Source organism: Leptonychotes weddellii, chromosome 3 (genome assembly GCF_054177405.1).
Source record: "Leptonychotes weddellii isolate Sample4059 chromosome 3, ASM5417740v2, whole genome shotgun sequence".
NCBI classification, from domain to species: Eukaryota; Metazoa; Chordata; class Mammalia; order Carnivora; family Phocidae; genus Leptonychotes; species Leptonychotes weddellii.
This window is the reverse complement of record NC_138371.1, coordinates 57672082-57686521: the sequence shown is the minus strand read 5'-3', so window position 1 is coordinate 57686521 and position 14440 is coordinate 57672082. Positions and strand designations below refer to the sequence as shown.

The following is a 14440-nucleotide window of genomic DNA, read 5'->3' as shown; positions in this document are numbered from 1 at the left end:
CACTCTTTGCAGATGATATGATACTTTATGTGGAAAACCCAAAAGACTCCACCCCAAAACTGCTAGAACTCATACAGGAATTCAGTAAAGTGGCAGGATATAAAATCAATGCACAGAAGTCAGTGGCATTCCTATACACCCACTGCATCTTTAGAGGCAAGCACACACATGCCCTGTAGGCTTGGGACTGATCAATTCAGAAAAATGCTACGAGGTTTGTCATAGGCCTTGCATTTAATTCTGTATTCCTTTTCATTAGCATTCAGTAAACGAATGCTAAACTGTCAGCTTGGGTAGGTGCTGGGGGCATAAACATATGCATAGGATATACCTTTCCCCCAAACCTGCCCCGCCGGGACTTTCAACTAATTGTTGAAGTAATAACCAGCTTTATCAGAAAAAGGGTAAAGACTATCATTTATACTATACTTTAAAATAGACTTTGGTATGTCATGCCCACATTTAACATGTATGTATGTGTGTTTAATTTATTGATTCAAAATAAATCTATGTATATTTGTATCTGTATCAAATAGAAAAAAAAGACCCAAAGTGGGCTGTACATGAAATGTTAATAGCAATGAAAATACACATTATTTTTTCATTATTTTTGTGTCTTCCGCAAAGGACATGTGTTTATATGACTGTGTGACAACAACACATTAAACTTTTGAAGCCTCCCAAGTATTTGTATATGTGCTCTCTCATATGAGCCTCACAAGCACTCCGTGAGGTAGGTCAGTAATAAACAGCAAGGTGATAGGTGAGAGAAACGGAGGAGACAGATAGGCATACAACTCAGGCACCCAGGATATTACATGCAATGAGGTTACATGATGTGTACGGCCAGTGGCAAAGCCAGGAAAAAGGAAGGCAAATCAGTAGTGCTTTAATGAAAGGAGAATGGTTTAGGGCAGAGGGTGGCTTTTTATTTCAGTCTGGCTCCCTAAGCCAAGGCCAGGTTCAGTTTTTATTAACTCAGAGGCAGGGGGCACAGTGGTCACATTTGTGTGTGAGACCAGAGAGTGTGAGTTTGATTTCCAGCTCTGGGACTGCCTAGCTGTTTAACCTGGAGAGTCATTTGGACTCAGGGCCTTATTTTACTTATGTATAAAATGAAGCAAATACTACTGACTATTGTAAGGATAAAATGAGTTCATATGCGAGAGCCTTTAAAAGTGTATAGGGTGGTCTTGAGCTAAACAACTTTTTAATTGGTTAAGTAAATAACAGATCATGGAGAAAAACCCTAAAAAAAATAAGAGTGTGGGCGTAGGGATGTCTGAGCAAATACTAACATCATCATCTTCATCCTCATCGGTACAGGGCTGATGAAGAGGATAATGGGGTGACAGGGTACCTATGGCTCTTAGGGAGGCAAGTACCTTATCCTACTGCAGACAGCAGCAACTTTTAATCTCATAGGGTCTGGGACAAGGTAAGGAAGGAGGTTGGGTCCTTATAAATATATCTAACATGAATCTTTCAATGATAGTATTATCATTTTGAGATGCATAAACATGGGCTGGGTTAAGGATAGATGATGTTTCTCACTAAGAAATGTACAGATGCATACCAAATGTATGTAGATGTATGTATACTGCAAAATGCTGGTAACTGTAGGTCAGAGATATAAAAGAATTATAAAGTTAATATAATAATATGAGAGAGTTTGTGCTGGTATCATTGGATTGTTCAGCAGCCTGTTTAAATGTATACCAGTCTCTCCCTGCTTTCTATAAGTGTTTGGAATCTGTGGGTACCCTTAACTGTTCTATTTGATTTTATAGTGTTGTAAGGCAAGTGATTGCTGTCAAATTAAGAGTGATTGTTTTGTCTTTAAAAGACCTTGACCATGAGTTGGGGAGTGGAGTGTGCTGTGAGGGTTAATTCCCTCAGGCCTGGAATTAGTTGGGGCTGTTCTACTGAAATCAGTATACCTGCCTGATTACTTAACCACTGGTCATCAAAGCATGAAAGGATTGATTGATAATGTTGCTTTGCAACGTTGGGTTGGAGGAGTTTCAGAGTAGTTTGCACCAACTGTCAGCATTGTTTATTGATAATAGTGAGATTGATGATTTGCATCCGGGCTAAGTGAGACCCCTAAAAGGCTCTGCTGCAGAGGCTGGTTACATAGTAGGAAGGTGTCCATGTAACCAGTAAAATACAAAAAACACCAGTGGAGACTCTCTCGCAGAAGTAGCCTGAAATACTACTGATGTGGGAAACAAAGGCAGAAGAAAAAATATTAAATTTCCTTACTACCTACAGCCCACTGACAAGTCCTTGAAACAGGCAGAGTGGCAATTCCTCTAGGGACTCAACTGCCCTGATGCTGACACTTTGCTAAGGGCAAAAGGCAATCCTAGCCCAGTTCCCCCCTTCCCCAGGATCCTGTAATCCTACTTTTACATATAAAAATTCTTTTGGAAACTTCCTTGTGTTGGCAGTCATGCCTCAAGTATATGGCCCACCAGTATACATCTGAAGGGTCTCATGACTAAGGTTTTTATTCGACAGTAATAAATGACCTTTTCCCAACAACAGCTAGACCCCTCAAGGTCCTGGAAACCTTGCTTCCAAAATTCCTTAAGAGACTTACGCTATCCCTAACCCCCTCCCAACTTGAAGGTATATCATGGGCCGCTCCTCATGACCCCAGTGCAGCTCCTCCTGCACACGGTCCTGTCCCTGTGCTTTAATAAAACCACCCCTTTGCACCAAAGACGGCTCAAGAATTCTTTCTTGGCGGTCGGCTTTGGCCCCTAACGTCTTCCTACGTCACTACCAGTTGAGTTTAGAAGATCACCCAGAGAGCATGTATAATGGAATATTAATTGCTTTAATGTCCTAATTCTAGTTAAAGTCCTTCAGTTCTCATACAGGTAGATTATTGAAATCCCAAACATTGGGGACAAGCATCTGTCAAAAGCATCTCTTATCCTGCTTCATTTCCAAAACATGTAAAATGTGCTTGTCATTTTTTTCAGACCCCCTGGTTGTGGAATACAAGGCACTGCTGGTACAACTATCCCTATCAGGTAAGGAGACGTTACCATCTGGGTCTTTTACACGCGCAGAGTATCCTCCGTAGGTCAGGGTCATGGTTTCAGGCCCCTGCCCCCACCCTGCTGCGTGATGCAGACTTAGCCTAGTTAAGGGAAGTAGCTTGTGTTGTCAGTGAAGTTCAGAATCAAAGCTCAATTGCTTTAGCAAATGGAATAAGCTGGAAGGTGCATTTGCTGAAGAGTAAGATACGGTCAGTTCGATAGTTGGGGGATTCCTGCTTCTAACAGCTGACGTACGTCTGATTACCGCAGAGAGCCTGAAGACCTGAACCAGCAAGGGTCTCTCTGGACAGCAAGCGGGCTAAGCTCAAATGTAGGGCTGTGGCAGACAGGCAGAGTTCAGGCCGCTTTGTGGCTTAAGAGCAACCTTTAAATATGTATATCAAGTACCATTTCCTTGAGCATGGGAAAAGGGGCTTGTATCATTACACTAGATTTAAAACCAACATCAAAAATGAGATGAAAATTATATCCCAGAGAGGGAACATTTCAGATCCCCACCCCCGACATACCTTTGCCTCTGTCCATGAATTCAATAATATTAGCATGTGTTATGTTCCTCAGATCAGTTACTATCTGAATATTGTAGCTGGGTCTTTTCTAGTAATTTCTTAACTGAAAATTTTATAGAATTTCTAGTTTAATTGGGATATATTACGTAAGAAAATCAAATGCAGCAATGTATTTTGGTGGTAAAGAGACATACATTATGATAGGCACCTTGGATTTTTTACTTTGACTGCCATTCCTTGGGTTGCCTTTTTAGAGGCATTTGGTCTTTTTGGTATGCATAAAGTTACTGGGGAGCAAGCATGCTCTGTATCTTCTCTGTTTCACTCAGCGTTGCAACAGGCTAGGGACTGGTTTTGGAAACTCCTTGGGCTGGTTCAGGGCTAGGGACACATTGAAATGGAGTTCCAGTTTGCATTTCCATCTCTTTCATGTAGTTTATTCAGATTAGAAAAGAATGTAAACAAGCAATATGACATGGTTAGAGAAAGCTGAGCTTTCCAGGGCATTCTGATGGAGACTGAAGCAACGTCGAAACCAATCACTTACTGTGCACAATTGCAATTCTCAGGCTCAACCGCTGTTTTACTATCTTAAATACTTGGGATATTGTCATTACACCTCTCTTTGTGTCCTGTAATGGTATACTGAGTAGAAAAATCCGAATATAGCTAGAATTCTATTTATAGAAGTACGTCAAAGCCTTCTAGAAACTGTAACTTGCTTTGATGTGGTAGCTGCCCTAATGCACTGCATTTATGAGGTAAATTCTGTCATATGAACAACACTGAGACAGATGTCACAGGAAATGTAATACTCACTCTTCCTTATAACGATAACATAGTCTGAAATAACTTTCACATTTATGGCTGGAGCTAAGGAATTGCTTTTTTCTGAGATAATTAGTTGCTGGGGCAGTGGCCCAAAATTGTAGTTGCTGACTGTTTCACAGACAAAACTAGAGATTTAACATGAAATTTTGAGGGTCTGGTACATAGTTATGTTTAAAAATAAGAAACATTGGGGGCGCCTGAGTGGCTCAGTTGGTTAAGCGACTGCCTTCGGCTCAGGTCATGATCCTGGAGTCCCTGGATCGAGTCCCGTATCGGGCTCCCTCTGACCCTCCCGACCCTCCCCCCTCTCATGCTCTCTCTCTGTCTCTCTCTCTCAAATAAATAAATAAAATCTTTAAAAAAATAAAAAAAATAAAAAAATAAGAAACATTGGGACGCCTGCCTGACTCAGTTGGTAGAACACGTGACTCTTGATTTTGGGGTTGTACGTTTGAGTCCCACATTGGTTATAGAGATTACTTAAAAATAAAATAAAATAAAATAAAATAAATCTTTAAAAAATAATAAAATAGGGGTGCCTGGGTGGCTCAGTCGGTTAAGCGTCTGCCTTCGGCTCAGGTCATGATCCCAGGGTCCTGGGATCGAGCCCCGCATCGGGCTCCCTGCTCCACGGGGAGCCTGCTTCTCCCTCTGCCTTTCCCCCTGCTCGTGCTCTGTCTCTCTCTTGCTCTCGCTCTGCACTCTCTCTCCCTCAAATAAATAAATAAAATCTTTAAAAAATAATGACAAAATAAAAAATAAAAATAAGAAACATCATTAGAATAGAAGGAAAGATACTGCGTGTGGGGATTCAGATCAAGATTGTCTTCTGCTAGTAAGTCATCATTGCTTATAAATGAATAATTTGACATTAGCCCCCAAAATCTAGGACCAATTCATGATCTCTTATAGGAATAGTGGTCATCTTTGATAAACTCCGTATTCTAATAAAAAAAAAAATCAGCTCTTTCTTTTTGTGTGTGTGGGAAAAAAAATTAAACAGCATGTAATTATTATGCATTTAAAGTGCATTGTGGGTAGCTATGTCTCCATAAATATATAGATTATAGTTCAGAGTCAGTCTCAGGCCTTAAGGGTACTTTTAAAAAGACAGATCATGCTGATGAAGTATATTTATTATGTCTTTAGCATGTATATTAAATAATTGGACATATATTTAGATGAGAATAGTGGTCTGTTGCAATTTTATTAAGGACTCACTGCTCCTTGTGTATGAGCATATATGTAATTTATTGTATGATGATTTTTATATACATGTGTATATTTTAAGTTTAAAATAATGGAAAGTGGTCTTTAGCTGGGCCTGTTTAGTTTGTCATGAAGAGCCCAAGTTGGGAATGAGAAGCCCTAACATGGTAGTCACAGAGCTTCACTAGCTGGAAGACCTGTGATTGACCTTTCAACCCAAACTAACTGATGGCAATTGCCTGTCAACTATACCATCTAGAAAATGATGGTACTAATTTGGTAGGATTTTTATGAGAGTCAAAGAAATTAACATGCAGGTAAGCTTTGTCAGCTGCAGAGCACTCCATGAGTATGGTAGTTTTGTAATATGATGATGCTCTCTTATGAACACTGTGGTTTCTGGATGTACTCTCACTTGTCTTCATAGGCCTCCGTGGCTTTTCCCAGGTGGTGGTGCCGGAACTCTCATTAAAACTGAAATTTAACCTTGGCTCCAAGGGTCCTGAAGCCAGTGCCCTATTTTCTAGATTCATTGCTGCCATATGTCCGACCTGAATACCCATCCCTTATTGCTAATGCCTGCAAATTTTAAAAGGACAATTCAGTGGAAAATATATTCTCTCCAGGGTGGTGCTGTGTTTGATAAACGCACTGATGCTCATTGTCTCTCAGAGCTTGGGATGGCTATTGAGACAGTATCCTGTCCCCTCACTGTTGCCAAAGATCAGTGGGAGGGACAGCTGTTTTCTTTAGTGCCAATGCATAAAGTTGGTAGAATCAGTAGTTAAGTGAGTGCCAGCTTCTCGTGAAAGTAATTTGTTACGCTGCTATTGGTTCACAGAACATTAAAGTTTCCATTGTAGTTACTGTATATACTGTTACCTTGTGGGTAACATGGAGGTGATGCATTTCAAAGGTCTTTCATTCATTCTAGTAAAGTAAGACATTTCATTATAGCTCAGTAAACAAAATAAATATTCCTGACTTCTACTGCCTCTCTGAGCCTATCCCCATTCCTGGACCTCTGAGGCAGATAGAGCAGTGTCACCTCCATTTTACAATAAGTAAATTAAGGCCCAAATTGTATACCTACTGAGCTATGGAGCTGAGACTTGATCTCAGATTTCCTGGCTGGGGGCCTAGACTGGTATTTCTTGGCAGCTTCCTTGTCCCTGTGTCTTTTAATAAATATTTTTGAATTATCTTTTCTGATATTTGCAATGTACAGAACATTTCCTAATAACAAGAAAGCTCTGATTAATGCAGAACTTGAAACTCTGCCTCCGTGACCCATCTGGCACCCCAGTTTCTATCACCTACCTCCCTTGCCCCTGTACAGTGGAATCTCCCGGCACTTTCCTAGGTTATTCTTTTTGTGTATGTGGGGTTTTTTTTTGTTTTTTTTTTCAGGTTGCTGAGGAATCTTACAGATACTTATCTCAAGGAACCATCATAAATCCTGTTGTTAAAATAAATAGTGACTTGGGTACCAAATGTTCATACTCACTGACACTTTTTTGGTTGGGGATGAAACAAAACTTAATGCCATCAAGCTGCGGATTAGAGGCATGCTTCAGAACCCTTCTTCTCCACAGAGAGAATGGGGCTGGAATCTGTAGAGGCGTAAGACCGTGTCACTTTTCAGTCCTGAGCTTGAGACGTTTGGGACACTAATTGGTTTCCTATTAACTGTTAATCTTTCCTTTTTTTTCTTTGATCCTCAGCCACTCACAACTGACCTTCACTACTATTATATCCTGGAGCTGTCGTTTTATTGGTCTTTAATGTTTTCCCAGTTCACTGATATCAAAAGAAAGGTAAGAGTGGTTGTGTGGTGAAGTGCTTGCAGGTGTGTGTCCTTAATGACCCTTGGCGGATGGGTGTGGAGTCTCGAAGGACTCACTTCTATTCTCCGGCAGCGCTAGCTTAGTACTGCTTTCTGTATTCCCACAGAAAGTTTCCTATTTTGTTGGTGGGGCTTTATAGTTTGTTCACATTGGCTCTTCCCTCCTGCCTCCAAACCTAGTGTTCTTTTCTCTGTGAAAAAATTGTATCCATGAATCCAGACAACAGCAATTTTCTCTCAGTCTGATTCACAAGGCCCTCTGTTCCTCAAATTAAAGAAGAAAAATTGTATTTGTAGCCCCTGGAAGAGAGTAAATTCTCAGTGTTCCAGCCCCACGAATGAGTTCTTCCTTAATTAGAATTATCTAGTGTCCAAATACATCATGCAGATACAACTTTGCTACATGAACTGTGATCAGCCTCCACCCGTCCCCTTCCCTGGACTGGCTTTTGCTGGGGGTGCTCTTGAACTCCTCAAACCGAACCCTTCCAGCTCTCATCCTACCAGCTTCTGGGAAGAATAGGCACTTCTGGCTATTTACTGCTTATAATTTTTCCATCATACCATTTTCTCCAGATTCCCATATTTGGATCATTCCTTCAAAGTCGTCTTTGCTGGCCTCCAGCCTAGTGCCTCATGTGCTGCTCATTTGTGTGCACAGGGTCTAGTCCTAGATGACAGAACATCATCTCCTGGGATGATCAAGCTTATAACCTTTAGCACTACCAACCATAACTCATGTGCCAAGAGCTCCCAAATGTTTCTCTTCGGCCCTGGGTTCTCTCCAGGTCTGTACTTCCACAAATCTAGGCGTAAGTAATAGTAATATGTTCTTTGTATTTGTTTTATCATTTAATCCTCCCATCAACTCCAAAATCCAGTTGGATCATTTATTATTTATCCTCATTTTATGAATGAGGAAACTGAATCTTACATGCAAAGTATTTCTAACTGAAGACACGATCATCCCTTAGTCTTGTGCTTCTCCCAGTAATCCTTGTAACCGACAGTCCCATGAGCTAGGGTTTTCCTTTGCTCTCCTCTTCTCCTCTTTGCTTTTCCTTATACTTGAACCCTTAATGTCATGGATACATTTAGTTGAAGTCATCTCTACTTTTTCTTAATCTATTCCAATAGCTTTTTAAATGGTCCTCCTATCTGAATAGCCATTCTTGCCTACCTGCCACCTAAGAGTTATATTTCTAAAACCTTCAAGACAAAGCCAGACTCCTTGGAGTAATATTCAGGGTTGTTAACATGATTCAAAGCTACTTCTCCAGTCTCATCCCCCCTACCCCTCCCCCAGCCTCCCCCTCTGACACACACGTATGTCCTAGCAAGAGTATCTTCTCATCACTGTTCAGACATAATTTTTTTTTCATGCACCTTTGTTTTTTTACAAGACCTTACCTTGATTAGAATATATCCTATTTCCCTCCTCCCAAACCCGACCTAGTCCAAAAGTAATCTCTTCTTTGAAGGCTAATTCAATTCCTCCAGGATTTTTGACCACTCCTTCCTATGGGTTTAGTTTACAAGTGCCCAATGTGTACATATTCTATTTTTTAACTGTATTGGTAGTCCCTGGGAGAGAGTAAGCTCTCAGTGTCCCAGCCCCACGGAATGAGTTTTTCCTTAGTTAGAGTTATCTAACATCAAAATACGTCATGAAAATATGACATTCCTAAATGAACTCTGTGACCTGGTGGCCTTCCTCTGTCCCTTCCCTAGACTTGAAGGGCAAAAGAGCAAGATATGTTTATCTTTGTATCATGGCCATCAATGTACCTGCTGGTGATGGGGATCAGTAAGTTTAGGGTGAGTGAATAAATGAACTCATCAGAATGTCTTCTGACTTACTAATGGATATCTTCCAAACTCCTCTGGAAACAGAACTATGTGTTGTCAAGGAGCACAGAACTGGAACGCTGTAACTTCCTTGGTTAGATCGTAAGCTGCTAAATTGCAAAGTGGTATCCAAGTGGCTGTGGAAGAACACATATGAGTCTGTGGCCCTAGTACCTGCAGCCCCTTTCCCCAGGGGCATGCCTGCCACTCTCCTCCAGCAGAGGCTCTCTTGACCGGCACAAAGCTGGCTTTCCTTACCTTGTGTGCTGCACAGCCTGAGTGAGATGTCTATTGTTTGATTCTCAGAAGGGGATGGTCCCTCTGAGGGCTAGAGCTTGGCAGAGCAGATAACTCATTGACAACTATCATTTGTGGTTCCTTCCTCGTTGTACCATGCTGAGTCACTTTCTGGAAATATTTAAAGGTCCCTCGGTGGTGGTAGGCCAATCCGATTAGATCTCATCTGTCTTACATGAAGAGTCTTCTTCATTCCTGTACCTAGTACTTGTAGACTGATCATGTCTTTTGTGGTAGGCACGGTGCTAGGCTTATTGTGCATTTTACTTATTTATTTTTTAAACCTTTAATTGTAGTAAAAATACAACACATAAAATTGTACCATCCTAACCATTTGAAGTGTGCAGTTCAGAAGTATTACACACATTCACATTGTTGTGCAACCAGTTTCCAGAACTCTTTCCATCTTGTACAACTGAAACTCTGTACCCATTAAGCAATAATTCCCCCATTGTCCCCTCCGCTGGCCCCTGGCTGCCACCATTCAGCTCTCTGTCTCTATGAATTTGACTACTTTAGGTACCTCATATAAGTGGAATCCTACAATATTTGTCATTTTGTGGCTGACTTCTCTCGCTTAGCATGATATCGTCGGGATCATCCGTGCTGTAGCCTGTGTCAGAATGTCCTTCCTTTATAAGGCTGAGTAATATGCATTTGGTTTTCTTTAGAGGAGCACTTTTTTCCAGGTCGCTACAGAAAAAACTTGCATAAAAAAGGAGGTTTGAGTATTTTCCCATTTTGTAGCTGGGAAAATTGATATACAGTGAGTCTATGTAGAATTTTCAAGGTTATGCTGTGTGGGAATGAATTAGAGCCCAAATTTACCCAGCAAGTTCCTGTGATTCAGTCTGAGATTAGACATGTAAACAGTTCTTGCATTATCTTGCCTTGCCATGCTCCTGACATTAGAGGTAGTAGCCTTTTGCAGCTCTTTGCCATTTTATTGGTTTCTCTTTTGCTTAGTGAGAATTAGGTGAGCCATCTAGAGTCAAATAGATTAATAAAAGCAAGACTATAACTGTACTCGGCTCCAAGGAGCCTAGTCCCAGCGAGACATTGCTATACCCAAAGTCACCAAACCCCTTCCATTTGCTTGAACTTTCTCAACGTGCATTTAACGTGTGTTTTCTGTGAGCCAAGAGGACTCATAGAGTCTTCATTGTTTTAAGTCAAGTGACCATTATCTAAAAGTTATCATAAGGGGATGGTTTTCAAGGGTTGAAATATATCATTTTGTATGGTTTTAATATATCTTGCATCAGTGTGGAAACCACCTATGTATGAAGAGGGTAATTTTACAGTGAAGTTCATGGACTTGATCTCAGGCCTGTACATACTGTCAGTGTTTAGCAATGAAGTCTCCATTTTTTTTTTTCTTACTCAACACCAATAGCTTGTTTCAGACATCTGGCACCTCTTCCTTCTTGCACAGAGTGAGAAGTTAGCCACCACCAGACCTGTGTATTACTCAGCACAGGTTTTAATGAGGAAGGCCTTTTTCTCTGTTGCCATCTCTCTTTAGTGAATCATAGCTCTCACTTTTCTCCTTTGCATCTTGCTGACTATCACTGCAGGTCCTTCATTGCTCCTTGTCCCTTGCTCTAGTGCTTAGAGGAGCTGCTGTTCCATCCATCAACGAGGATTAATCCAATATCCTGGCTGCCAAATACATTCCCTGTCTTGTATTAGCACTACCAGCTATTAACTAAACCCTGTAACAACAGCCTGCCTCCTCATTATGAAACAGAGCTGTTTGAAGACACCCATTGACAACACAGTATGGAAGGCTTTTCATAGGGTTATGAATAGAAAGTTATAAAGAATGTTTCTTTAGTTTCCCTATTAAATGACAATGAACTTGAATGGCCATTTCAAGTAGGGGCCGGGATTTATAAACATTGAATCTGAATGCATGCCTGAGACTGTTAAAATCAATAACTGAAGTGAGGTTTCGAAGTCATTTTCTGTGACTTAATGAGTTTATGAGTCTTTGTAAAATGGCTTTTATATTCATAAACGCTTTTTCTCTAGAAGTGTCCTCCTATTGCCAACCTTTTTTTTTTTCTTAGTTGCTCTGTTTCCAAATAGAATCTGGTGTTTAAAATGCCTCTCTCTTGATCCTTTCCAGGGTTGGTACTTATGGTGAGTGATGAGATATATTATTATTAACCTTCCTGGAATGAAAGGACAAGCCCAGATGAGTCATTTGGTATAAAGGAGTTATAATTTAGATATTCTCTTATGTGCTACCATGATATTTTGAGGATTTTACCTTACTTACCTTTTTCTTTCTTCCCTTCATTGGTCTCTGCTTCCCTTCCTTCCTATTTTCCTTCCTTCTTCTGTAAGAACAAAATTGTTAAGGTATCTTATTAAAACAACAGGTATATTCTCAGTATTCACCATTATTGGAAACATCTTTTATATCCCAAGGCTTAATTTTTATTAAAATTCTGTTCTTTAGCACCTGTTCGCAATGAGTTTTTCTCCTGCACATCTAAATTTTCCAAGAGAAACTAATAAATGTGTTGGAGCTCAGAAGAGCTTGCTCGTGTCTAAGCCCTATGTCCCTTTTAACTAAGCTGCTGTTTGGCTTGAAAGCCTGGGCCCTTGGCCAATAAATGCTGCTCATGTTCAGAGTCCTTGTAGGAAATCATCCATGGCCAAGTTCCAGGGCCCAGCTGGTGAAATCAGCTTGTTGCTCTTTTGGTCTTTAACCTGAGAGAAAAACTACATCCTGGAAAAGATTCCTAACAGAGAGGTATGATGATTAAGTTTAGCAAGAAACTTACTGATGGGCTTGTGTTTGCTCTCTGGTAACTTCTGCACCCATTACTGCGAGTAGGGGCTTGCCACGCTCCAGATCTTTCCTGCTTCAGTTAGTTTTAAGGTGAAAGAAAATGCGTGCAATAATCTCCCTTATAAGGAAGCAGGATGGCAGGGAATTAAATGAAATAATATCCACAAAAACTATCTGGTACAATGCTTGATGAATAGAGCTTAGAACATTACCTAGCACATAATGACCGAAATTTGGTTCAATCAACACATAGCGCTAAACCCAGCCAACAAACAAAAACCCCCAAAGCCAGTGGTCACAAATTATTATATTTTCGATCAATTAAAATTAACAAAAATAATTAGGAAGAAGAACTAACTTAAAGTTGCCAATCTTTTACTTTGCCTAGTAAGGAAATTTTAAAAGCACCTGCTACTTATCACCCTCAATTCATAAAGGAAGAGAAATTTTAACATTTTAAAGGAGAAAGGACACCTTGTAATAAAGGACAATTCTTTAAATTTATCTTTATGAAAAAGTTATTATTTTTCTCAGTTTGTTCTAGACTCGGGAACAATTATGGGCATTTTGGCTTAGAAGTTTAAATGCTTGGGCTCTGAAGTCCATCTGCCTGCTCAGCACCACTCCTAATGTGGAATGACCTTGAGCACAGTACTTTACTTTTTTGTGCTTTGGTTCCCTGATCCAAAGAATGGAGTTCATGTAGTCTAACTCATGGGGGTTTTGTGAGCAAAAATAAATAATACATGCTCTTTGAACAGTGCCTGGCACATAATAAATGCTCAATAAATATTAGATATCACTGTAGTAATTAACTTGGTTCATCAAATATTTTTTTATTTTTATTTTTTAAGATTTTTTTTTTTTTTTAATTTGACAGAGAGAGCACAAGTAGGCAGAGCGGCAGGCAGAGAGAGAGGGAAAAGCAGACTCCCTGCTGAGCAGGGAGCCTGATGCCAGGCTTGATCCCAGAACTCTGGGATCATGACCTGAGCCCAAGGCAGCCGCTTAACCGACTGAGCCACCCAGGCGCCCCTTAGTTCACCAAATATTGCCACCTCTCTATCCCCGGGCACTTGTAGGATTGTACTACTCAGCCATGTCCCCTCTTGCAGTTGGATGGGGCCAGGTGACTGGTAGGCTGGGAACAAAACTGACTTGAGTCACTTTGAGGTATTTAATCACTGGTGAGACCTTCTAGTGTCTCTTATCCCCTGTAGTATCGTGATGGGTAACATTTGAGATGGAAACTGCTCCATCAGCCTGGGTCCCTGAGTGACTGTGGTGAGCAGAGTACCAGCCCCCTTCCCTGCCCAAGGTGACATGCAGTGAATAAGAAATAAGCTTTTGTTTTAAACCACTGAGGTTTTAGGGGCTTTGTTTTTGACACGTAATCTAGTTTATCCTGACTAGTGAAGCTATTATTAATAATATGGCTAATTATCATTTCCTTGAACGATATTTGGAAATAATTTTTCGAGATCAGCAGTTCTCAGAGTATAGTCTTTGGACCCATGGAGGTCTGCAAGGTGAAAACTGTTTCCATAATAATACTAAGATGACATTTGCCTTCCTGACTGTGTTGAAATTGTATCATAGTCCAGAAGTGATAGTGGGCAAAGTTGCAGGAAGTGGCCCCAAACTGTACTAGTAGTCATATTCTTAACTGCTACATGCTTACAGGAAGAAAAAAATGGCAGTTTCAGTTAAGAATGTTCTTGATGGAGAATTAAAAAGTGTTAATTTTATTAACTCTCTATTCTTGAGTATACACTTAAAAATATCTTGTGTGATAAAATGGGAAGTAGGCATAAAGAACTTTCGCTGCCTGACAGTGTCTAATACTGTCTCAAGAAAAAGCATGTGCACTTAGTGCTTTGGGTTGTGAGCTGAACAAGCTGCTTTTTTTCTCCCGTAAATCTCATTTTTACTTGGAAGAATGACTGACAAACTGTGGTTATTCCAACTTGTATATTTGATAGTCACTTTTTTTTTTGGAAAGTGCAAAAGTGACTTTGCCGAG

At 40.4% G+C, this 14440-nt stretch overlaps 1 protein-coding gene across 3 annotated transcripts in view; it reads left to right on the top strand.

Moving 5' to 3' along the window:
* The window catches only part of CERS6 (ceramide synthase 6), a 299128-nt gene that overhangs the window by 224395 nt on the left and 60293 nt on the right, over nucleotides 1–14440 (top strand). For all 3 annotated transcript variants that reach the window (XM_081814251.1, XM_081814252.1, XM_081814253.1), the window contains exons 5-6: nucleotides 2994–3044; nucleotides 7348–7440. In XM_081814251.1, the coding sequence (XP_081670377.1) occupies nucleotides 2994–3044; nucleotides 7348–7440 (144 nt within the window). The remainder of the gene's footprint in view (nucleotides 1–2993; nucleotides 3045–7347; nucleotides 7441–14440) is intronic.